Genomic DNA, 24,922 nt, shown 5'->3' with positions numbered 1-24,922 from the left:
CCGAGGCTCTGGCTCTCGTTGGAGACGCAGCGGCGCCGGGAGCCGTCCAGCACGAGTGGGGGCTCGCAGGTGCAGTGGTAAGAGCCCACGGTGTTGACGCAGTGGCCGCCTTCGCAGGCTGGCTCCTCGTCTGCACACTCGTCGTTATCTGGAGGCGGAGGGGGGTGCGGGGGGTGGGTAATGGGGTGGTTACCAGGCAGCACTCGTTCCCTTTCCCATGTCTCTCCACAGCTCCTTGACAGAATGATAGATGCAGTCTAGACTCTGGGAAGGACTTCCCGCTGAGATGGCCACGTTCCTACTCCTTGGGCAGGCCGGGCCAGGGGTGGGGGGAGGGAGGCTCGTACCCACGCACTCCAGCCGCTGTGCGTGATAATAGAAGCCGTTGCTGCAATAGCACGAGTACCCTGGGGCCGTGTTCACGCACACGCCGCTCTTGCACACTTGGTCCTGGAAGAGCTGGCATTCATCTACGTCTGCAGGAAAGGTGAAGAGAGAGGAGGACGGGTGTAGTTGTGCTCTGAGAGAAGTGGGGGGGGGGTTGTGGGCTAGCCAGGCATGCCAGGAGAAGACAGCAATAGAGACCCAGAATCCAAGACAGGGAAAGCTGGAGCCAGAGGGCCCAGATGGGGTGGGCAACCCCATCAGTCAGGAGGCAGAGGCAAGAGGAATTCAAAGCTAGCATCAACTACAAAGCAAGTTGTAAGCCAGCCTAGGCTACCTGAGGTCCTGTCCTGAAAACTTTAAAAATAGATAAGTAAATAAATAAATAAGTAAAAGCTAAAGTTATAGCTAGCTCAGTTAGTAGGATGCTTGCCTAGCATACACAAAATCTTGGGTTTGGAGCTGGAGAGATTGCCTTTGGGTAAGAGCAAGTACTGTCCTTGCAGAAGACCCAAGTTCAGTCCCCAGCATCCACATAGGACAGCTCACAACCGTCTATAACTCCAGCTCCAGGGGGATCTGATACCTCTGGCCTCCAGGAGCACCTGCACTTATGTGCACATACCTCCACACATACCCCCCCCACACACATACACAATTAAATTAACAAAACAAACAAAAAACCCGGGTTTGGTTCCCAGCATTGGCTAGATTAGTCTTGGTGGTGCACGCTTGTAATCCAACACTCAGGAAGTGGAGGCAGGAGGATCAGAAGTTCAAGGTCATCCTCAGCTATACAGAGTATTCCAGGCTAGCCTAGGCTATATGAGACCTTGTCCCAGAAAAACAGAATGAAAAACCATTAAATAAAAAAAAGAGGAGAAATAAAAGAAAACAGAAAGAAGTTCTGTGTGATGGCACATATAAACCCAAAGGGAGGCTGAGACAGGAAGAGCACAAGTTCAAGGCCAGTCTAGATTACTAGTTAAGACCCTGTCTTTACCCCTTCTTCAAAAAGAAAAAGAAGAGGGACTTAAGAGATGGCTCAGTGTTTAAGAGCAGTGACTGCTCTTGCAGAGGACCCCGGTTCGGTTCCCAGCACCCACATGCTGGCTAACAATCATCCATGACTCCAGTTCCAGGAGATCCGACGCCCTCTTCTGACCTCTTCTGGCATTGCATTGACACAGGTACACTTACATACATGCAGCCAAAACACTCATACACATAAAATAAAAATAATAAATAAAATATAAAAAAGAAAAAGAAAACAGGAAGAGATAGTGGTGGGATGTGACAGAGCTGGGCCTGGGAGCTGAGGGTGGGTGGGAAACTCACCTCTGCGGATGCTCAGGTCTCCACTGGGCGACAGGTAGCCCCGGCCATGGGGACACAGTGACTGGTACTCAGCTGCACACAGAAGCAAAGACGAGCTCCTGCCCAAGCCCCCTGGACTGATTCCAGCCCCCTTTGCAAGTGCTAAGGCCCATGCCCACTAGCACCCACTTCTCAGCTTCATGCCCACTGGTCCTCATCCAGTGGCTGATGACTCACTCTCACTCTGGCAGCAGCAGCAGCTCAGCCCTAGGTCCAAACTCGTCCCTTTCCCCAGTTCCATATCCTTGTATATAGAAACCTTGAGCCCTATGCCCCTCCCCCATGCCAGCTCATGTCCACCCCAACCTGTCTCGGTGCCCGGGCACTGTTGGATGCGGCAGCCACTGCCCCAGCCTTCACCCACAGTGCAGCAGCACTCCTGCCATGTCACATTCCGGGCCAAGATGTTGTCACAAGCATCTGGGGCTGCAGTGTCAAAGTAGCACTCTCGGCGACCACTGCTCACAGGACCCTGCCTGGGAGGGCTGGGCCTTCGAGGTGGGGTTGGGGGTGGAGGTGGTCTGGCTGGAAGACTGGGGCTGGCAGGTGCCTGGGGCTGTGAGCCTGGGATTGTGCCGGTGCCTAAGGGAAAAAAAAAAAAAAACAACAAACTTTAGCCAAAAAAAACTTTAGCCAGGGATCATTTGAGTCTCCCATCCTCTAAGTCAGAGATGGGGAAACTGAGGCCCAGCAGGCACAGACATCAGTAGACAAGACCATACACTTTTTTAAAGACAGGGTTTCACTGGGTAGCCCTGGTTGGCCTGGAACTTATTATGTAGACCAAGCTGGCCTTGAACTCACAGAAATCCTCCTGCCTCAGCCTCCTAAGTGTGGGAATTACAGGTATGAGCCAGCATGCCTGGCTTGGTTTCAGCTATTCTGCTCGTGTGTCCTGTCTGTCAGTCAGCATCCTTTGCTATTGTTTGTTTTGAGACAGTCTCCCTGTAACCCCAGCTGGCCTGGAATTCGCTGTGTAGACCAGGCTAGCCTTGATCTCATAGATATTCACCTGTCTCTGCCACCAAAGTGCTGAGTTTGCAGGTGTGCACCACCGTGCCTGGCTCTGTCTGCGTCTTCTTCCCCCTTTTATCACCCTTTCCAGCCCCTGCTCCCATCACTGCAGCTACCATTCAGGCTGTAATGGAATTCCCTGTGTTTTTTCTGTGTCTTTCGGTGTCTTCACCCCCAGCATGTCCCAAATTTGAGCAGAGTCTTCATTCTCAGACAAAAGCCTTATCCTGAATCATCTGTCTTCCACCAGCCTCAAGGCTTGTCCATGGCTCTCAGATGTTTCTCCTACCCACTGTCCCTCTCCTCCCAGGGACCCTGTTTTCTTCCAGCTCTGTCCTCTCCCAACCTGGTCGCTGCCCACTTCCATCATTTTAACACAGCTGCACCAGGGAGATTTCAAAATCTTTCCTGCTTGAAACCCTCCATAGTACTACATGCCCTGAGGAAAAGCCCAGCCTCAAGCAACCCAGGGCAGCATCCCATGGGCTATGGTCCTGGCTGAATAAAGAGAGGGCTGGAGGGATGGCTCAGCAGTTAAGAGTACTTGCTGCTCTTGTAGAGGACCAGAGTCCCAGGAGCCAGTGGCAGCAGCTGCCTGTAACTCCAGCTCCAGGAGCTCTGATGCCTTCTTGTGGTATCCACAGGCACTGTACTCACATGCGTGCACACACACACACACACACACACACACACACACACACACACACACATACACACGGGCTGAAGAGATGGATCAGTGGTTAAGAGCACTGACTGCTCTTACAGGGGACCTGGGTTTGATTCCTAGCACCCACATGGCGGCTAACAATCATCCATAACTCTACTTCCATGGGATTGAACACCATCTTCTGACCTCTGTGGGCACTGCATGAAACAGGTGCATTCACATGCATACAGGCAATACATTCATACACATAAAATAATAATAAATAAAATATTAAAAAAAAACAAAGTGAAAAGTTTCTTTAAAAATAAAGGGGGGAGGGGCTGGAGAGATAGCTCAGCAGTTAAGAGCACTGGCTGTTCTTGCAGAGGACCTGGGTTTGATTCCTAGCACCCACATGGCAGCTAACAACTGTCCAAAACTCCAGTTCCAGGGGATTCCAGTTCTGGGGGATTCGTCGGCCTCTTCTGTCCTCTGCAGGCATTGCATGACACGGGTGCACTTACCTACATGCAGGCAATACACACATACACATAAAATAAAAATAATAAATAAAAAAATAAAATAAAGGGTGGGGGAAGCCAGCTGAGCTGTAGAGCTCCCTTTCTCTGCTTCTTGATCTACCTAGGGCCAGAAAGAAGCCTCACCCTCCTGCCTCCACATCTTCCCCCGAAGATGGGCTGTACCGTCAGACCATGAGCTGGAATAAACCCTTCCTCCCTTACATTGCTTCTTGTCAGGCATTTGGTCACAGTTGCCAGAAAGTAACTAAGCCAGTAAGCCAGGGTGCCTTGTGCCTGCCTCCGCCTGCTGTCTCCACCTCTCCTCTCCAAGCCATGCCCGGTGGAGTTATTTCAGCTCTTCAAACAAGCCAAGTGTTCTCTTGCTTAGCCAGGCCCTTGCCCTTTCTGTGTCCTCTGCCCAGAATGCCCCCTACCCCCACTTTACCTTCTTGTTTCTGCTTCTCCTGCCTAGTTTAGATACTATCCCCTCTAGGAAGTCCTCCTGAATCCTCTCAGGCTGGCCCGGCCCCTCCATTTCCCCTGCAGCTCTCTTTGGACTTGTATCTTCCCACCCACTCCACATCTCTCTGGGATATCTCTGTCTCTTCATTGGTTCCTCCACCCCCACCCCCAGGGGGATTGAACAAGGGCCTTGTGCAGGCCAGACAAGGGGCTCTACCACTGAGCCACACCCCCTAGTTCTTCACTGGGGGATTCTAGGCAAGTGTTCTACCACCGAGCCACACCACCATCCCCTCACTGGGGGATTCTAGGCAGGTGCTCTACCACTGAGCCACACCACCATCCCCTCACTGGGGGATTCTAGGCAGGTGCTCTACCACTGAGCCACACCCCAGCCCCTCACTGGGGGATTCTAGGCAGGTGCTCTACCACTGCACTATTTTGAGACAAGGCCTCAATAAATTGCCCGGGTTGGCTTTGAACTCACTCTGTAGCCTTGATCTTTCAATACTGCCTTGGTTTATAGAGTAGCTGGGAGAAGGCCTGCACCCCATGGCTTGGTTCCCCATTAGATTTTGAGATCATTAGGACACAGATCAATCTCCCTGCTTACCACTGTGTTCCCAGTGCCCAGAATAGGACTTGAATGTGTTGAATGGCCTGTTAACACCTGCTGAATGAAGGAATCTAGTGGAGTTCAGGCCAGGGTCTAATTCTCCTGAAGACTTTGGACTTCTTTTTTTTGGTCTTTTTGAGACAGGGTCTCCCTGTAGCCCCAGCTGTGCTGGAGCTCACTATGTAGACCAGGCTGGCCTTGAACTCACAGAGATCCATCTGCCTCTGCCTCCCTAATGCTGGGATTAAAGGCGTGTGCCACCACGCCCGGCCTGAGGACTTCTTAATGTCCATGTCAAGGACTGGAGCCTGAAGCTCAGTGGTAGAGCACTTGCCTAATATCCATGTTAACCTACTTGTTTTGTTTGTTAAAAGTAATAGCATTTAGGGCTGGGAATGGAGCTCAGCTGGTAGAGAGCTTGCCTAGAGTGCACGAACCCTGGGTTTGATTCCCAGCACCACATACACTATACACGGTGGTGCAGGCCTGTGAGCCTGGCACATGGGAAGCAGAGGCAGGAAGATCAGAAGTTTGAAGTCATCCTCAGCTACATAGAATTTGAGGCCAACCTGGGCTACATGAGACTCTAAAAAAAAAAACAAAACAGGGCTTGAGAAAAAGCTCATTAGGCAAAGACAGTTACCATGTAAGCCTGACAACTTGAGTTCAGTTCCCAGAACCCATGAAAGGTAAAAGAGAACAAACTTCATAACGTTGTCCTCTGACCTCTGCACACACGTCATGGTATACACACACACACACACACACACACACACACACACACACACACACAAACACATACACCCCTACGCACAATAATAACAAAGTAAAGTTTAAAAAATAATTAAGCCACAGTGGTGGTGCATGCCTTTAATACAAGTACTCTGGAGGTAGAGGCAGGCTGATCTCTGTGAGTTCAAGGCCACCCTGGTCTACATAGTGAGTTCAAATAAATAAGTAAATAAATATATAAAATAATAACAGCATGTAACTGATGGAAGGTATCAACACACACACACACACACACGCACGCACACACACACACATGGTCAGGTCACATCATTTTCACACAGGTCCAGCAGTCATTTGTTAGACATATGAATCTCACCTGCAGAAGTCCGTGGGGGAACACAGCGTGCAGTCATGGGGTCAAACTCCTCAGGGCTGGTGGGGCAGACACATAGGAAGGAGCCTTCCACGTTTTCACAGAGTGCAGCTCCACACACACCCTGTAATGTTTCACACTCATTCACATCTGTGAGCAGGAAAAAGTCCATGGTTAGAAACTTCTCTGGCCCTGAAAGTGAGCTTTCAACTATAATGGGTATATCTTTGCTGGGCGTAGTGGCACACGCCTTTAATCCCAGCACTTGGGAGGCAGAGGCAAGCAGATCTCTGTGAGTTTAAGGCCAGCCTGGTCTACATAGTAAATTCCAGGACAGCTGGGGCTACAGGGAGACCCTGTCTCAAAAAGACCAAAAAAAAAAAAATGGGTATATCTAAATCTCTATCATCTATCTATCTATCATCTATCTATCTATCTTTATCTTATGTGTATGAATGTTTTTCCTGCATGCATATAAGTGTACCGTATGCATGCAATGCCTGCAGAAGCCAGAAGAGAATGTTGGATCGCCCTGGAACTGGAGTTACAGGTGGTTGTCAGCCAGCTGAGCCATCTCTCCAGCCCCTCTAATGGATATTTTTAATGGTCCAGAATCCATTTTTCACTTTTCTCTGGTTAGAAGTCCCAACTTTTCCGTGGGAATTCTCTACTCCTTTAAGCTCACCCCATACATCAGTGAGTATAGCTAAGTCTCCAGTGGGGCAGAATCAGCCAGATCGCGGCACTTCTCTGGGTCAGAGACAGGCGTTGACCTCAAGAGGCCAGCCAAAGCCAGTTCTGAGACTTTCTGAGTCTCCTCTTTAGCTCTACAGTTGCCAAGCTGAGGCTGTCAGCACAGACAGTGCTAGGGCCACCTCTGTCACTGCGACGAGTCTGCCTCAAAACAAGTCCAACAAGGAGACTTTACAAGAGCTTACAAGTCCAACAAGAGCTTTACTGCAATTCCTGGATCCAGGTATGTTTGGACTTCCAGACTAAGTAAGCTGTTTTAATATTCTCTGTCTCTCTCTCGCCTCTCTTTTTGGAATTGTTTTTTTACAGATCTCACTCTCTAGTTAGGCTACCCTTGAACTCATGGCAATCCTCCTGCCTCAGACTCAAGAAAATCACCTGCCTGACTTTTCTCTTTTTTTCTCTCTGTGAATTGAATTTGAACCCAAGGCCTCATAGACGCCAGGCAAGTGTATGAATATATACCATATATATACCTATGACTTCTTAATTCTCTTTTAAGAAATAAAGGCTGCTGGGCATGGTGGTGTATGCCTTTAATTCCAGCACTAGGAGGCAGAGTGAGGTGGATCTCTGTCAGATAAAGGCCAGTCTAGGCCAACTGAGGCTACAGGGAGAATGTCTCAAAAAACAAAAACAAAAGAAAAACAAACAAAGGCTGTTGGTGGTGTGGCTCAGTGATAGAATGTCTGCATAGCATGAGGGTCCTGAGGTCCATCTCCAGCACTGCTGAAAGAAAAAAAGAACAAAAAAGAAAGAAAGACGGGCTGGAGAGATGGCTCAGCGGTTAAGGACACTGGCTGCTCTTACAGAGGACCTGCACCCACATGGCCACTAACAACCGTCCATAACTCCAGATCCAGGGGATCCAACACCCTCTTCTGACCTCCACAGGCACTGCACGACACCGGTGCACCTACCTACATGCAGACAATACAAGCATACACATTAAAAAAGAAAGAAAGAAAAAGGAAAGCCAGGCGTGGTGGCACATGCCTGTAGTCCCAGCACTTGGGAGGCAGAGGCAGGTGGATCTCTGTGAGTTCAAGGCCAGCCTGGTCTATATAGTGAGCTCCAGGCCAACCCCCACTACAGGGAGACCCTGTCTCAAAAAACATCAAATAAATAATTCTTCAAGTCTATTTATTCTGATTTTACAATTCACCTTTCTCTAACACATTCACTATGGATCAAGGAGGACATCACTTACAAGTTCATGTTTTCAGCTTTACCTTGGCTGTTTTAGAAGATAGAAAGAAAGAAAGAAAGAAAGAAAGAAAGAAAGAAAGAAAGAAAGAAAGAAAGAAAGAAAGAAAAAGAAAGGAAGGAAGGAAGGAAGGAAGGAAAAGAAAGAGAGAGAGAGAAAGGGAAGAAGAAGAAGAAGAAAAAAAAACAACTAAGCCTGTTGATGAGAATTGAGAATTTAAGGCCAGCCTGGTTACATAATGAGACCATGTCTCAACCCTCATTCCCCAGAAAAGAATAAATAAATAAAACCTGTGTTTGCATTTGTGCAAACCCTAAAGGATTTATTCAAATCCATGCTCTTCACTGTATTTAGATTGGCTCTCTAGGACCAGCGAGATGCTCAGTGGTCTTAGGCACTTACTGCTAAGCCTGATGACCTGAGTTCAGTCCCCAGGATCCACATGGTGGAAGGAGAGAACAGATTCTTGCAGTTTGTGCTCTGACCTCCACATGTGGACCATGGCCCATTTGGGCTTACACACGTAAATAAATAAATAAATAAATAAAATTTCAATTGAACTATTTAAATTGAACCTCTAATTAAAATATCTGTAACTACATGGTAAACTCTAACGCTGTGGAGACTGAAGAATTTAGCCGGTTAATGTCCCAATGCCTGCAGTCTAATTATAAATTTTTAAATTTTGTTTCTGTTTGTTTTGTTTTGGTGTTTTCTGAGAAAGGGTCTCACTATATGGCCTTGGCCTAGTCTGGAACTCACAATGTAGACCAGGCTGACTTTGAATTCACAGCGATCAACTTGCCTCTGCCTCCTCAGTGCTGGAATCAAAGGCATGCACCACCATGCCTGGCTGGAGTCTAATTTTAAATCTGTCCACTCTAGGCTTGGTTTTCACTGGTGATTCTACCACTCAGGAGGCAGAAGCAGAAAGATCAATGGTAGTTCCAGGCCAGCTTGGTCTTCACAGTGTATTCAGTGGCAGTCAGGGCTAGAGTGAGGAACAGTTCTCAAAATCAAACAAGCAAAACCAAAACCAAAATCTGTTCAAATATCTAGATCCATTCATGGATATATATGTAAGGGAGCCAGTAGAATAAAAATCATAATAGAAGCTGGGCGTGGGGGGGCCACACCTTTAATCCCAGCACTTGGGAGACAGAGGCAGGCGGATCTCTGTGAGTTCAAGGCCAGCCTGGTCTACATAGTGAGTTCCAGGACAGCTGGGGCTACAGGGAGACCCTGTCTCAAAAAGACCAAAAAAAAAATCATAATAGAACCTAAATCAGGGGTATGCAGGTGCAGCCTAAAATTTCCTCCATTTGCTATGTATTGAATTTTTCTACCAGGTCCGGCGGCCTGCACCTGTAATCCTAGCCACCAGGGAGGCTGAGGCAGGAGTTTTACAAACTCAAGGTCTGCCTCATCTACAAAGTGAGTTCAAAACCAGTCTAGGCAATTTAAAGACTCTGTCTCTAAAAATGTAAAAACAGGGCTGGGGCTAGATGTGGGGGTACATACCTGTTATCTTACCACTGGGGAGGTAGAAGCAGGAGGATCAGGATTTCAAAGTCATTCTTATCTACACAGTGAGTTCAAGGTCAGTGTGGGCTAGGTAAGACTCTGCCCCACCTCCAAAAAAGGGGGTTAGGAATGTAGCTTGGTTGAGATCCAGTGTTCTTAACCACTGATCCATCTCTCCAGGCCTCAGAGAAAAATATTTCTTAAACTATAAACACACACACACACACACACACACACACACACACACACACAAATAAAACCAGAATGAGGAAGGTTAGTTGGGAGGACCTCTCCCTCCTGGTTTGGGAGGCAGAGCACCTTTCCTCTGGTCTGCAGGGGAGTAGACCCCAGCAACCTGCCTCAGGTTCTTTTATCTTTTTTTGAAATAGGATCTTACTCTGTAGCCCAGGCTATCCTGGAACTTGCTATATAACCCAGGCTAATCTCGAATTCACATCAACCACTCTCGAAAATGCTGGGATTACAGGAGTGGGCCACCCTGCCTGGCTCTCTAAAACAGTTTTAACAGGTAGGAGTCTGACCTTAGATTCCAGAAACTATAACTCACATTTCTTCAGGGGTGTGGAGAGAGGCAGGGAGAGACCAACCTACCCTCACCCTCTGATCCCACCCACACCTGGAGTCCCATACCCACGCAGTGACGCCCATCTCGTGCCCCCTCGTAGCCCTGGTCACAGAGGCACTGGAAGGAGCCTGGAAGGTTCTGGCACACGGCATGGGCGCCACAGAAGGACCGGTTCCGGCATTCGTCCACATCTGCAACCATCAGCAGGCCATTCCAATCAGGCCATTTTGGACTTTACATTCCCTCCATAGCCCCCAGACCACCCCATGGACACCCACCCTGGCACCCGCCCCCTGGCGTGGGCTGATAGCCAGGGTCACAGGCTGGCGTGCATCGGTAGGAGCCAGGGGTGTTTTCACAGCGCTGTGCCCCACAAATTGCAGAACCATATTCTTGGCACTCATCCACATCTGCAGGAGAGTGAAAAGGGGATAGAACAGAGAGTCAAGGGCCTGGAGTTTCCAGTTCTGAAATGCCACTTCAGGTTCTTAAGATTGGGGAGTCCCTGAGCCTGGTGTTCCAGGAGTCTGAGTTTTCTAATAATTAGCAAGTGCTGATAGCTCTTAAGTTCTTACTGCTATTTCTCAAATAGCTTGAACAGGACCCCCACCTCAGGGCCTTTGCACTTGCTGTTCTACTAGGTGTACGCACCCCGCCTCCCGCTATGTGCACAGCTTCCCTGCCCATTTCACCAACATGTCTAAGTCAAGCACTCTGACCCTCCCTGATAAATATCCCTCTTCTACTGCCTTGCCACGTCTGTCCATTTAGCTTCTTCTATTTTTAAATTTTGTTTTGGAAAGAGGGTCTCATATAGACCAGGCTGGCCTTGAACCCTTTTAGTCAAGGATGACCTTAAACTTCTCTTCCTGCCTCACCTCCCAAGTGCTGGATTCTAGGCATGTGCCACAATATCCATCTATTCCTTTTTAATTTATTTTTAGGGTCTCGTGTAGCCCAGGCTGACCCCAAACTTGCTATGTAGCCAAGGATGACCTTGAACTTCTGATCCTCCTGCCTCTACTTCCTGAATGCTGGGATTACAGGAAAGCACTCAGTTGATATGTTTATCCCATAGCCTTCCCCTGGCTTTGTGTCTGCTAGGCAAGCACTCTACCAACTGAGCCACATTCTCAGTCTTGTGACTTTCTCTTAGCCTGACTTTAAGTTGGGTATGATGGAACATGCTTGTAATTCCAGGACTTGAGAAGCTGACACAGGAGGATCCCAAGTTGGAAGTCAGAGCCAGGTGTAGGAGTACATGACTGTAATTCCAGCATTAGGAAAGCTGAGACAGGAGAGTTGCTATAAATTCTAGGCCAGCAAGGGCCATATACAGATACCCTGCCTCAAAACAAAAACAAGCTAGAGGTCAGTCTGGGCTGATACTGTCTCAACAAAACAAAACAACAACCCTGACATTGTATCTATAAAATTATCAGTATGCTGAAGGTGGCCAGCCTGTGGTGCAAACTCCACATCAGTAGGGATTTCTGGCTGTCAGTACATCAACAGTGCCTGATACACAGAATTCCAAAATCATGGAATGATTCCTGGATTTGTTTACACTGCCTGCCCCTTCCCACCAGTGAGGGAAGGGCTTTCATTTGGCTCATTTCCTGTTGTGGCCTCAGTGTCTGATACCTAGCTGGTGCTTATTGAATTCTTTTGGAATTAATGATTGAAATCTCAGGAAACTAGATTTGCATGAGTCAGAGGTTTAACCACTAGGCAGGGAAAGGCAGCCCATAAAAGGTTTGTTTCACGGGTTCCAGAAAATGCTGATCCACACACCATTCCCTCCTTTTAAAATATATTAGACCAGCCCAGCAAGAGGAAGCCCAGTTTGTCCTGGTTCCTAGTAAGAGGGCCTCCTCACTCCTGAGCCACCATAAAAAAATAAAATAAAATAATAAATAAAATAAAATAAAATAAAATAAAACACAGGGACATAACAACCGCTTAGTCCATCACAGGCCAGGATGTTAGTTGCTGGGACCTCTCCCTCAAGGTTCTGGACCAGGGTGGCTCTCCTCTGGTCTCCAGGGGAGCAGAGTCCAGCAACCTGTTGCAGGTACTGGGGGATCTGTCTCACCATCACAGGTGCCCTCAGGTCCAGCGTGGTAACCAGGATCGCAGTCCCGGACACAGCGGTAGGAGCCAGGGGAGTTCTCACAGCGCTGGGATCCGCACAGGGCTGGTCCTCGCTCCCTACACTCATCAATGTCTGAGGAAGGTGGAAGGGAGGTCAGATGGAGGAAGCAGGAGAGTGAAAGAGCAGACAGGAAGGTCTGGGGGAGAAGCAGGGGAGATGGTAAAGGGAGAAGGTGTGGAAGAGGAGGAGATGGAAGGCAGGGGAAGCGGGAAAGGAGGGAGGAGGAAAAGGAAGAGATGAGAGGCACTTTTAGGGGGAGGGTGGGAGGGATCAGGTGGGGCCGTTCACCGAGGCAGGAGGCGAGGTCTGGGCCTGCGCGGTGTCCGGGAGGACAGATGCACTCGAAGGAGCCATCAGTGTTGGTACAGATGCCGCTCTGGCAAAGGTCCTCCTCGCTGCACTCATCCACGTCTGCGGGACAGAGCATCCGAAACCCAGGCCCACCTCCTCTTCTGCTTAATATTCCAGGCCACACCCCTCCAGCTCCTCCTCCACGCCTCAGAGGCTCCCAGGCTCTGAACGCCTCACCCCATCTACTTCAGGCCCCGCCCTTTCCTGCAAGCCCGGGTCCTACGAGTTTAGGATAGGTCCTTTCCATCACTACTCAACTACCAGACCTAGCCCTTTCTCCCCATGCCCCGCTCCCTTGATTGCCACCTCGACTTCCAAATACCCTGCCCCAATGATTCCTGCAGATGCCCTAAAGTCGTGAGAAATCTGGAGTCCTCTGCCCCCTTCCCCTTGTCTCTCCTTTGCTGGGGGCTGACCAAGGCAAGATGCTCCGCGGGGTCCAGGGCGGTAGCCAGGGGCACAGGTGCAGGCAAAGGAGCCATCGGTGTTGAGGCACTCGCCGTGGGGGAAGCAGAAGTCACCCTCCAGACACTCGTTGATGTCTAAGGCACGCGATAGTTAGGGATGAAGCTGCTAGGTCGCTGGACGAACCCCAGAGGTAAGCCCCGCCCACAATGCTGTAACCCCACCCAAACGGCATTCTTGTTGAGCAGTTCCTAAGTGACCCTCATAGCTCCATAATCCAGCATCTACCTCGCCAGTGGATTTTGCCCAGGAACCCAGGCCCTACTCCCAGGCTCCGGCTGGTCGCCACTCGGCTCACCTGCGCAAGGTCCGGGTCGCCCCGGTGGCGCCCGGTAACCTGGCGCGCAGGTGCAGCGGAATGAGCCCTCAGTGTTAGTGCACTGGCCGTGCAGACCGCAGGGGACGCCTGAACTGCATTCGTCCACATCTGCGGAGGGGGGCGGGAGGATGCTCAGTTCACTGGGGTAGATGGGGTTGAGGGGGTGAGAGGTGATGCGAAGGGGTCTTGAGTGGATGACAGATGAATGGATGACAGATGAGGGCGCCATGGCAGAGGTGGGTAGGATAGACTGAAGTTCTCTGGTTCCACGGACAAAGATTAAGGATCCCCTGGATCTGGGTGTCAGTATTATGGTCCAGGTAAGGAGACTGAAGCTCGGGTCCTCAATTATGGGTCAAGCGAGGGTCATGGGCCAGGTCAAGGGTCAAAATATGAGAGACCAGGTTCAGGATAAAGGTCCCCGGTCCCAGCTGGGCCCGAACTCACCAGTGCATCTCCCACGGTGCAGGTGGTGGCCAGCAGGGCAGACCCGGCACTGGAAGGAGCCAGGTGAGTTCACACACTCCTGCCCAGGACAGGCCAGGTGATTTTCACACTCATCCACATCTGAGGAGCAGGGGAGAGGGTGGCCTTGAGGAAAGGACCTTACAGACCCTCACCCATCCACATTCCTCCCGCCCTCCCCGGCCTCACCCTCGCACTCGGAGCTCGCGGCATTGGGTTGGAAGCCCGTTGGGCAGACACACTTGAAGCTGCCTTCCGCGTTCTCACATCGGCCGTAGGCACAGGGAGAGGGGCTCCGGGCACACTCGTCCACATCTGGGGCAGAGAGGACCAATCAGACTAAGGAAAAAGGGCTGGGTTCCTGCCCACTGCCACCCCTACTTATCCCAACATTGCAGTCTTTGGGACAAGACTGGATTGGAACTCACACTGTAGCCCAAGCTGGCCTCAAACTCACACCAATTCTCCTGCCTCAACCTCCTGAGTAAGATTGCAGCCCTAACTACCACACTCAGCAACATTCCACTCTTGAGCCCTCCTTCTAGGAGGACAAAGCCATTTCCTGTTCATCCGTTTATTTTTATTTTTTAAAAAATATTTTATTTAATATATTTATTTCATGTGTATGCGTGTATTGCCTACATGTAGGTAAGTGCACCCATGTCGTGCAATGCCCGCGCGGAGGACAGAAGAGGCTGTCAGATCCCCTAGAACTGGAGTTACAGACAGTTGTTAGCTGCCATGTGGATACTGGGATTCAAACCCAGGTCTTCTGCAAGAACAACCAGTGTTTATAACTGTTGAGCCATCACTCCAGCCCCCTGTTCACCCTTTTAATAGTCTCTCCAGCTGTGTTCCCTGACACAGTCCCCATTTCAAGGTGCCCAAAACACAAAAATATCATTCATTCAAGGGCTGTGAATCAGTGGTTAAAACCATTGAATACTTTTGCAGAGGTTCCAGGTTCAGGGCAGCACCCACAGGGCAGTTAATAACTACCTATAACTCTACTTCCAAGGGATCTAGGGTTGTCTTCTGGCCTCCATAGGCACCAGGCATGCACGTGGTACACATGGTACATGTATATAAACATGCAGACAAAACACTCATACATTGAGACTAGAGAGATGGCTCAGAGGTTAAGAGAACTGACTGCTCTTGCAGAGGATCTTGGTTTGGTTCCCAGCACCCACACAGCTGCTAACAACCATCCATAACAACAACACCCTATTCTGACCTCTGCGGGCATTGCCCAACATGGGTGCACCTACCTATAAATAGGCAGTAAGTTCATATACATAAAATAAAAATTAAAAAAAACACTCATACACACAAAATAAAAATAAGATCTAAAACACTTTTTTTTTTAAAGAAATGCAATCTTTTTTTTTTTTTTTTTTTGAGACAGGTATCCCCAGCTGGCCTGGAACTCACTATGTAGACCAGGCTGGCCTTAAATTCACAAAGATCTACCTTCCTCTGCCTCCCAAGTGCTGGGATTAAAGACATATGCCACCACACCTGGCTTCAAGAAATGCAATCTTTAAAAAAAGAGTATCATTCAAAATAGGAGGATGGGACCAACAAGATGGGTCAGTAAGAAAGGTGACTGCTATCAAGCCGGATGACTCAGGTCATCTGAACTCAGGTTCAATTCCTGAGAGAGATCCATGGTGGAAGGAAAGAACTGACTCCTGCAAGTTGTCCTCTGACTTTCACACTCCAACAGTCACACACACCCACCCACTTCCTCACCCACCTGTCCCACAAAAAATAAATGTAAACGAAAAAATTTTTAAGGGGAGGAGGGTCAGGCATGGTGGCACACACCTATGATATCCATTCTCAGGAGGCAGAGGCAGGAGGTTCATGAGTTCAAGGTCAGCCTTGGATACATTAGACCTTGTCTCATAATAATAATCATAATAATTATTATGATTATTATTGTTATTATTATTTTAGAAAGGAGGAGAAATGGGAGCATTCTCACTTGAGAGAAAGAAGGCTGAATTCAGTCAGATCTTCCCAGGTCTCTCAGCACACCCCTCCAGGTCTGGCCCTGGCATCTGCCACAGAGCCAGGCCCAAGGCCTCTCTATCCCTCAATAATGTCCCTCTCCATTTCCCACAGCAAGTGGTGGTGCTGCAGGGTTGGACCCAGCACCCTCACCTTGGCAGGGGGCCCCGGGTCCTCGGGAGCGGAAGCCAGCAGGGCAGGCACAGTGAAATGAACCCGCCGTGTTGTCGCAGCGGCCTGGTCCACAGGGCGGTGGCTGCTGGGCACACTCATCCACGTCCTCTTCACATGCCGAGCCACGGAAGCCAGCCGGGCAAACACAGCGGAAAGAGCCGGGCAGGTTTTCACAGACCCCGCGGCCGCAAAGGCCCGGCGTCTGGATGCACTCGTCCACATCTGCATGGGGCAAAGGAAGCCTGGGGTTCCCCCTAGGGCCACTCATACTCCACTTTGTCTGAGCTCCATCATTTTGCCCACCCTTTCTCATTCCTCTTCCCTGCCTGTTATGACGACTCTCCATCTTCCACTGATCCTCATGATGCTGTGGCTCCCGGAACTCTGCCTCTCTGGTCCCCTTGAGTTGGCCTACTTCTGTCTTGGATTACTCAATCCCCTTTCTCAGTGAATGACATCTCCATCCCTTCTCCCTCCCCATCTCCATCCCTTCTCCAAACTCTGCTTCTCCATGCTCCATGATTCAGTCTTTCTAAATCCCATTTCTTGGCCTCACCATCCCCAGGTCTCTCAAGATGCTCCACATCTGGTGCTCCGACCCTGGCCTACGACTCCCATCAGTCAGCCTCCCTTTGCCCCACTGCTCACTCTCCAACCCTCATCCTCGCCCACCTTCCCTTCACCCTGCACCTGAGTTCTTTCCGTCTCCTCCCAGACCCTCACCCTGGCAGCTGGCTCCGTGCGGGGCTGCCTGGTACCCGGCGGGGCACACACATAGGAAACTGCCTGGCGTGTTCTCGCAGCGCCCGCGGTCACACGGCGGCGGCACTCGATGGCACTCGTCCACATCTGTGGGCAGAACCGGGAAGCTAGGACTCGGGCAGACAGTCCCCAGAGAGAGAAGACGCAAGGCAGGGGAGGAGCCGCAGGGGGCAGGGCAAGGGCGGGGCCAATCGGCACCGCAGGCGGCGTGGGCGGGGCTAAGGAGGTGGGCGGGGTCGGGGCGGGTGGGCGTAAAGTGAAGGCGGAGATTGATCCTGGAGGATGGAACTAGAGCTGGGGGATCCCTCCAGCAGCGAGGCGGAGAGCTAGATCAAGAGAGGGTACAAATTTGGGGTGGGGTAGGGCATGGGTGGGAAAAGAATCTTGGTGAAGCAAAGAAAGGAAAGGCAGGGGCGGGGCTAGAGAAGGAAAGAGCAGTTTCAGGGTTCAGGGGTCGTAGTCAGAGTTACAGCGGAATTGTGGAAAGGAGGCGGAGCTGGGAGGCGGGAGCTAGTCCAGGATAGGGAGGGGTGGGGCTGATGAGGGCGGAGCTAGATCCTGTTTTGAGAAAGGCTGGGCCACCATAAAGCCTGACCCTCCTAGAAGACTGGAACCCCAGTGGGGCAGACCGCGGCTGGACAGAGCCCTGTAGCAGGGATGGATCGACGTGGGAAGGGGTACGCATAAGCACTTCTGCAGAGAGAGAGCATGGAATAAGCCCCAAGCGAGGGTGAAGCCTGGGGCCCGGCGGGGAGGAATTCTCACCCAAGCACTCGGTAGCCCGCGGGCCTGCTCGGAAGCCTGCACCGCACACGCAGCGGAAACTGCCCGGTGTGTTCTCGCAGCGCCCAGGAGCACAAGGCGGGGGCACGCGACGACATTCATCTATGTCTGAAGGCACGGAAGGGGCAGGTCACCATGTGACCAGGCAGGAAACTTCCCACCCCAGCCGGGGCTCCCCTGAACCCCTGTGCCCAGCTCACCGATGCAGCGGGTTCCCTGGGGGCTGAGCCGGAAACCTGAGTCGCATGCACAGGTGTAGCCACTAGGCCGAGGTATGCAGCGTCCAGCACCACAGACCTGGGGGTTGTGCTGGCACACGCTGGAGGAGGGACCTGGGGGAGCCAGTCACCAAGGTTCCCCAAACTGAACTCTTGGTCTGTTCTATACTAGGACAATCCCCTCCCCCACGCTCAGCCTTAAAGGAGAATGGGCCCACAATGACACTTGCACTCTGTATATTTCAGAAGTGTTTCTTGAAACCTTCTGAAACCAATGATCCCCATTCTACAGGGTAAGAAATGGAGCCTCAGGATTTAAACACTTTTTCATTTCCCAGAGAACTTTAGCCGAGATGTGACTCCCGCACCTGATAGGTCTACCACCCAACCCTTCAAATTCCTATCTCTCCCCAATCTTCTTTATCTCATTTTTCCTAATACCTTCACCTTGAAGCCTCTTTCCCCAGAACTTCACCAGTACCACCCTGGCGAACACCCTTACAGCCCTACTGAACCTGATTCAGAAATCTCAGGACCAGTCCAGGCAGGGATGCTGGGCAGTGGACGTTCAGGACCAGGCCGGGGCTCAGACCGGGGGGACTCAGGGCGAGGAGTGGGTAAAAAGACTTTATCAGGAAAGAAAAAGCAACAGGTCTAAATTTGAGTATCCCTGCTCCTCCCTCCTTTCCCTATAAGGCACAGGCAGCCCCTTGAGGATGACACCCCCTCTCTCCAGGATCCAGCTCACCTGTGGGTGGCCGAGCAGTGGCTGGTGGGGCACGTGGCTGGCTAAGGGCCACTCGAGGCAGCTCCTGACTCAGGGGTCTAGTGTTGTAGCGGAGGTCAGAGGCTGAGTAGTGGTAGCCAGGGCCAGCTGGGCAGATCTCCCGAAAACCCTCTGGTAACAGGACAGAGAAAGGCCAGAAGGTGGCAGAATGAGAGCAGGGACTTGACCTGAGATGGTGTCCCGGGTCTGACTTGTATGTGGTAGTGCTCTGGCCCAAAGAACAGGATATTTCAGAGGCTAATGGTAGAGCCAGAGAGAGTTTTTCCTCATTTGGGATGGTGGTAAATGCTGGGGTCAAGGGCAGGGTCTGGTCAGCTTAACTTCAAGGCTAGGGGTGTGGCTAAGGATGGAGGTGAGTCCAGGCAAGGATTAAAGTCGTCAAGAATTTGGGGGTGTGGCCAAGGATTGCCTAGTCTGAGGACCTTGTGTTTAAGAGGCTGAGACCAAGCCTGGCAGCGTGTATCACTAGGAAGAGATGGTGCCAGCCGCAGGACAGCTCACCTGAACCAAAAGGTGGACAGAGTTGGCAACCTCGGCCCCAAGCCTTGCCCACACGGCTACAGCAGCAGATCTGTTTGGTGATATTTCGCAGAATGGGCAGCGAACAGCCGCCATCACGGAGCACACGGAAGCACGGCCCCTTCGCCTCGGAGATCACATGTTGGGCTGGGGAAACGGGGAGAAATTCTTCAGGGCGGTGTGGGGAGTGTCCACACGCTGAACTAAGAATTTGGGGAGATGAGAGACTGGCCCCAGGGACGGTTTAGTGGGTGAGGGGACATGTAGGGAGTTGGGAGAGGAGTCTGAAAGGGAGCTGGGAAGTGTTTTGGGGAGGTGCGAATGAGAATCTGAAAAAGGTCTAGAGGTCTAAAGGTCTAGAGAATTTGAACTCTGAAAAACTTGAATGCAAAAGGTTTTGGGGGGCTTCTGAAGATAGCGCAGGAAGTCGTCTGAAGAAGCAGAAGTTCGAGTCAAATCTGAAAGTCTAGAAGAGTTTGGGGTATCTCAGGGAATTAAGGGCCCAGGAATGTCCTAGAATGTAGTCTAAGGTCAGGATGGGTTTGGGGACCAGCCTCGGACCCCTCCAGGAGGCTCACAGATGCAGCTGCTGCGGGCAGAGTCCAGGAGGAAACCATCTGGACACACGCACGTGTACCCCCCACGCGTGTTGGCGCACTCCCCGTGCTGGCAGCGTCCACCTGTGGCACACTCATCCACGTCTGCAACAGTTGGGGACGTCACCTGGGGGGGGTCTCAGACAACATCCCTGCCAGCCCCACACTGTCAGACAAACCCCTCCCTCTCCGGCTCTGCCTCACCTACACAGGACCCATTAACCCTCTCAAAGCCCGCCGGACAAGGTCCATCTGAGCCACCAACTCGGTTGGAATTCCCTGTGAAGAGAAGCAGGGATGGAGATAGAGATGGGTGGGGTCAGAGAGGTGATGAAGCCTCAAAGAAGCAGATGAAGTGGGCGAGGCTAAAAGGAGTGGTTTGAGTACATGTCAGCCTCCCTTTGACCGCATACAGAAAACAGAGGGACCAAAATCAGAAAACAGGGTAAATACTCCCAGAACAAACGATCCCCATAATTAGAATCTGTAAACGAGGTTTATCTAAGCCCACAATAGAAGAGGTGAGGTTTGGGGGTGACTTGGGCCTTACCCAGGTGATCTGTGCATGGTTGGCAATCACGAACACCCCAAGCCAAGCCGGCCCCTCTGCAGCACACGTCCTGGGTCCGGAGCCCTGGCAGCGGCGACGCACACTGTTGGAAAAATGTCGTGAGTGCACCCCCGCGCGATGGCACGCTGGAGGGGGGACCCTCAGGCCGCCGGCCTAGTCTCACTTCGCTTCCACGCAGCTCCCTGAAGCAATAACCGAAGCCAGAGGCGTCCGAGTAGCCGTCCTCCCGTGGCGCGCTCTGGGCCAACACCGTGTAGGGCGCCGCCGCCTCCGAACGCGCCACCGCTTCTGCCCTTGCTAGGGCTTCGGGGTTCGCCTCCTCCCAGGGGCCGGACACGCGCTCCACCTGGTGCACCACCACCGATGCCTCCTGAGGGTGTTCAACGTGCACGCTGACCATAGATGCCACTCCTGACCCGAGGCAAAGTGGGAAAAAGAGTTCTTACTTGCTGGGAGTAGAAAAGGAGAAAAGACGAGCTGAAAAAGGGTGCTTGTTTTTTTTTCGGTTGTTATTGCTTCTTTGTTTGTTTTTGTGGGGAGGGGTTAAGACAGGGTCTAGCTATGTAGCCCTGGCTGGCCTGCAATTTGCAGTGATCCTCCTGTTTCTGCTGCCCGAGTGGTGGGAATAGGGGCATGAACCACCAGATCCGGTTTGGATGGGCAATAAAGAAAGCAGCAAACTCACACAGGAGAACAAGTTCATAGCCAAGAACAGGATCAGCTAAATTCTTACCGTGTTCATCGTCGCGGTGGTTGGCCAGTGGCATGGTATACACGGAGCGGGTGAGGCCCGGCATGGCTGGGGCGGGGGGCTGGGCCCCTGAGGAATGTAACTGGCAGAACTTGCCAGCAAAGTCCGGGGGGCAGAGGCAGCGGTCAGGTTTTACACACACACCACCGTTGTGACAGATCAAAGGACACAGGACTGAGGAGATCAAGGTTACAAAAAGTCAGTACCATGCAGAGCAGGGTGGCATCCAATGTCCCTGACCTAACTGGGTCCCTAACATTGTAACTACACCTTCAAGGTGTCACTCATCTTAAATCTCTTCACCTTAGTTACCTTTTTCTTTTATTTTTCTGTTTTGAGATAGGGTCTCATGTAGCCCCAGCCAGCCTCGAACTCACTATATAACAGAGGCTGTCCTTGAACACCTTGATCCTCCTGCCTCTACTTCCCAACTGTTGGGATGACAGGAGTGTGCCACCACACTTGGTTTCTCTTACCTGTCTTGTGGCCATACCCCAACTCTGGTCATCTACATTGGTTGGGTCCAGCCATTCAGCTATTTTGTATAAAGTCCCGCCCACGAGAGGGCTCTCCCCGCCCCAATTCCTCACACCCCGCCTCTTACTCATGTCTCCCCCTTTTCGACTGAGGACCAGGATTCTAGGCCTGCCTAGACATTGGCTTAGCCCCGCCCCTTGTAGCTTTTCCTTAGCGCATTTACCCCTGCTTGAGCCTTCCACGTCTTTCTTTTTTAAAAAATATTTTATTTTTATTTTATGTGTATGGCCTGCATGTGTGTAAGTGCACCCATGTCGTGCAATGCCCCCGGAGGTCGGAAGTCGTTGGATTCCCTAGAACTGGAGTTACTGACGGATGGTTGTTAGCCAGCATGTGGGTGCTGGGAATCGAACCAGGGTCCTCTGAGAGAGCAGTCAGAGCTTTTAACTAGCCCCCCCGCCCCGCGCGCCGCCCACATCACCTTCTACCTGTGGGAGTCTAAGCCCCACCTAATCAAGTCACCTAGACCCTTTGGCCCTGCCCACTCCCTTTCCTCACTGATTGGTCCTGAGCCCCTTCTACCCCACCTCTCCTCCCACTTCCCGCAGACTAGCTCCGGAGTTTCAGCCTTCCCTCCCTGCCTCCGGTAGTACCGGGCGGGGCCACCACCGGGAACGCGCCTCCACTTCCCACTGCGCGCCCTCTCTGGGCCCCTAGCCACCTCTGGGCGGGGCACTGCCAGCTGTGTGGCGGGGTAAACAAAGAAAGGGGTGCAGCGGGGGCAGGGCGGCGGCTCCTCATTCCAGACCCTTGGGGAGCCCCGGACTGCTGAGCCAAGGGAGGCCGGACGTGTCTTTCGAGGGCACCCCTCCTCCTTTCCTCCCCAGGGGCTGTTGAAAACAGCTGGAGACAGCTGTGCCTCGGGGAAGAAGGGAGCAGACAGCCGGGGCTGTCCGGGGAGGTGTTTTCTGAGCAAAACGGTTAGAAAAAAAAAAAAAAGCACAGGGCTAGATCAAGCCATCTCAGTTTAGAAGGGTCAGAGGATAGAAAGCTTTGGAGGAGCTGTGGGGGGGGGGCGGTGTCAGTACTCTGGGGTTCAAAGACAACTCAAGGTTTCTAGGAGGCAGGAAGAGGCTAGGTTCATAGAAAATAGAGGCTCCCGACCAAGTCTTTCAAGTCCTAGAAAACAGGACTTTCTGGAGGCGGAGGTGTGACCCATTTAAGGATGCTGAGGAGGAAAAGTGGAATCTATGGAAGTTTCCAGCACATGAGTCTCAAGTTCCTGGGACCCTAGGATTCTGTGGAAAGCCCTGTTCCTAGCTAATGGTCTGGGTGCCCCAAGTCTTGATTAGTGGCTGTCTGGCTGTGGTACAGCATATAGTGTCCCCTCATGCAACTTGGAAGGATCAATTGATCAAGACCAACTCCGAGGTTTTCTGAAGATAGATGGAAATCCGTATTTCCTGGAGAGAAGATGGGGTAGGAATCAGGAGCCTGATGAGTTTGGGAAGGATATGTTAAAAATATTAGAAAATATGAGCTTTTGTGGGAAGAGAATTCAGCTAGGAGAGTTATCACTGCATTAAGCCTTTGTCAGGGTTTCTAGCTGGGGGACAATACTATAGTTGTCCAGTGAGGGGCGCCTCTTGGGGGAGTGCCTCAGAAGATTGGAAAGAACTTAGCCAGAGGAGACAGTCTGGGCTCTGTCAGACAGGGGTGGAAAGGGAGATTAGGATCTGGGGGCCAGAAACTGGGGTCCTCTGGTTAGGAGAGTCAAACCTGGACTCTGGTATTCTAGTGAGGTTCTGTAAATGGCTGAGAAGCTTAAGTGAGAAACAAGATTCCAAACGTGGAAAGTGGGGGGGTGGGAGTGGAAGCCACCAGGGTTAGGGGCATTTTTCAGCCTCTGAAGTCATTTCCCTTCCTGCTCTTGGCCGGAGAAGTGCGGACCCCCCAGCCCAGCTCCCTGAAGGTACCCACACCAGGGTCTTGCTGGGAGATGGGCAAAGCTAACTTCATGTCCCGTACCATTGGAGGAACAGGGAGTTGGGGACATTAGGGTCCTGCTGAGGTCAGCCCCCCTTCACATGTCCCTCCTTGTGCCTCCAGGGGCTTGGCACCCGCCTGGGCACGGCGCCTGGCACGGGCGAGTTGGGGCTGGGCTGGGAGGGAGTGAAGGAAGGAGGGAGGAAGGGGAGGAGAGAGGGAGTGGCAGCGGGCGGGGGCTCAGGCGGGAGATGAGCTCACGCCGGCCGGGGCTGGGCTGGCTGGGAGCCAGCCTGGGCGAGTTCTCGGCGCCAGGGGCCCCACTCCCCACTCAGGAGGGCGTGAAGGGTAGGAGGCAGGGAGAAGCCGAGCCCCAGGAAACCAGTCCACCCCTACACTCTGGGCTAGCAGGTGGCGGGCCCTCCCGACCTCACCTGAACCCAGCGAGCTCCCCTTGTGTCTGGTCCTGTCCCCTCCTCTCCCAGGGGGCGCCCTTTCCCTAGGCCTCCTAGCTGGATGTCTGTCGCACGTGGAACCGCTGCAATTCAGGTCTTGCAGAAATTCACCCTCTCTTCCCTGGGCCCTTTCCCATTTAGCTCTCTTCATCATGGGCAATACTAAATTCGACTCTCCTAATCTCTCCCATCCAAAGACACAGAACCGGAGACATCCCACATGCAACCCTAAAACACTTTTCGTCCCTGGAGACCCGTAACGCAGACTCTCAGAACATGGACCCGTTTCCCAAAAGTTCCCAGGTCCCTGAATTCTGAGATTCCCCTCCTTGACTCAAAGCCAGGAAAGCCAGTCCCAGTCCGCTCACATGGGACACCACAGGTTCCTCAAACACTCTTTGCTTGAGCCACTCCCCAAACCAGGAATTCGGAACTCCCTTCCTTAAAGACCCCACAGACTCCCCAGCACTACAGTACACCGGACTCTGGGCTCCTTATCCCCAAGGGCATTGTCTTCCCGCATCTCCGGGGATCCTCCTCCCTCCGGGCACTCCTCCCTCGGGAGCACCACCCCGCACTCACAGGCGCGGAAGCCGGGTCCCCCTGGGGCCGCCCCGCCGGGCGCACCGCTGTCCACGCTGGTGGTGTTGCGGGGCGCGCAGGTCGGGGTACAGCGCGAGCCGGTAGGCCCATGGATGCAACGCAGGCCGCATACCGCGGGGGTGAAGCGCACGCGGAGACGCTCTCGAGGCTGGCCCAGTCCCGGCTGCGGCCCCAGCTGCGCCAGCAGCACCAATAGCGACATCCAGAGCAGCCGTGCGCTGCCCGCCATGGCTGCAGCGCCGCGCTCCACCGCGCCGCCGCCCCAGCCCGCCGG

General features: G+C 52.1%; 1 protein-coding gene across 1 annotated transcript in view; it reads right to left on the bottom strand.

Annotated features, from left to right (window-relative positions):
• Window positions 1-24,922, bottom strand: part of Ltbp4 (latent transforming growth factor beta binding protein 4) — a 34,577-nt gene that overhangs the window by 5,353 nt on the left and 4,302 nt on the right. The window contains exons 5-29 of the mRNA XM_017803422.2: window positions 21,110-21,301; window positions 20,540-20,787; window positions 20,356-20,458; window positions 20,010-20,084; window positions 19,788-19,910; window positions 19,192-19,356; window positions 18,652-18,801; window positions 18,419-18,529; window positions 17,886-18,017; window positions 17,668-17,793; window positions 16,864-16,989; window positions 16,120-16,362; window positions 14,140-14,265; window positions 13,933-14,052; window positions 13,465-13,593; window positions 13,118-13,243; window positions 12,639-12,761; window positions 12,291-12,422; window positions 10,474-10,605; window positions 10,261-10,386; window positions 6,129-6,275; window positions 2,068-2,343; window positions 1,723-1,794; window positions 348-476; window positions 2-148 (exon numbers count right to left, since the gene is read on the bottom strand). Of these exons, the coding sequence (XP_017658911.1) occupies window positions 2-148; window positions 348-476; window positions 1,723-1,794; window positions 2,068-2,343; window positions 6,129-6,275; window positions 10,261-10,386; window positions 10,474-10,605; window positions 12,291-12,422; window positions 12,639-12,761; window positions 13,118-13,243; window positions 13,465-13,593; window positions 13,933-14,052; window positions 14,140-14,265; window positions 16,120-16,362; window positions 16,864-16,989; window positions 17,668-17,793; window positions 17,886-18,017; window positions 18,419-18,529; window positions 18,652-18,801; window positions 19,192-19,356; window positions 19,788-19,910; window positions 20,010-20,084; window positions 20,356-20,458; window positions 20,540-20,787; window positions 21,110-21,301 (3,579 nt within the window). The remainder of the gene's footprint in view (window position 1; window positions 149-347; window positions 477-1,722; window positions 1,795-2,067; window positions 2,344-6,128; window positions 6,276-10,260; window positions 10,387-10,473; window positions 10,606-12,290; window positions 12,423-12,638; window positions 12,762-13,117; window positions 13,244-13,464; window positions 13,594-13,932; window positions 14,053-14,139; window positions 14,266-16,119; window positions 16,363-16,863; window positions 16,990-17,667; window positions 17,794-17,885; window positions 18,018-18,418; window positions 18,530-18,651; window positions 18,802-19,191; window positions 19,357-19,787; window positions 19,911-20,009; window positions 20,085-20,355; window positions 20,459-20,539; window positions 20,788-21,109; window positions 21,302-24,922) is intronic.

This window comes from Nannospalax galili, unplaced genomic scaffold (genome assembly GCF_000622305.1).
Source record: "Nannospalax galili isolate Female #2095 unplaced genomic scaffold, S.galili_v1.0 scaffold886, whole genome shotgun sequence".
In the NCBI taxonomy this organism is placed as follows: Eukaryota; Metazoa; Chordata; class Mammalia; order Rodentia; family Spalacidae; genus Nannospalax; species Nannospalax galili.
The sequence above is the reverse complement of the archived record's forward strand: the minus strand, read 5'-3'. Positions and strand labels throughout refer to the sequence as shown.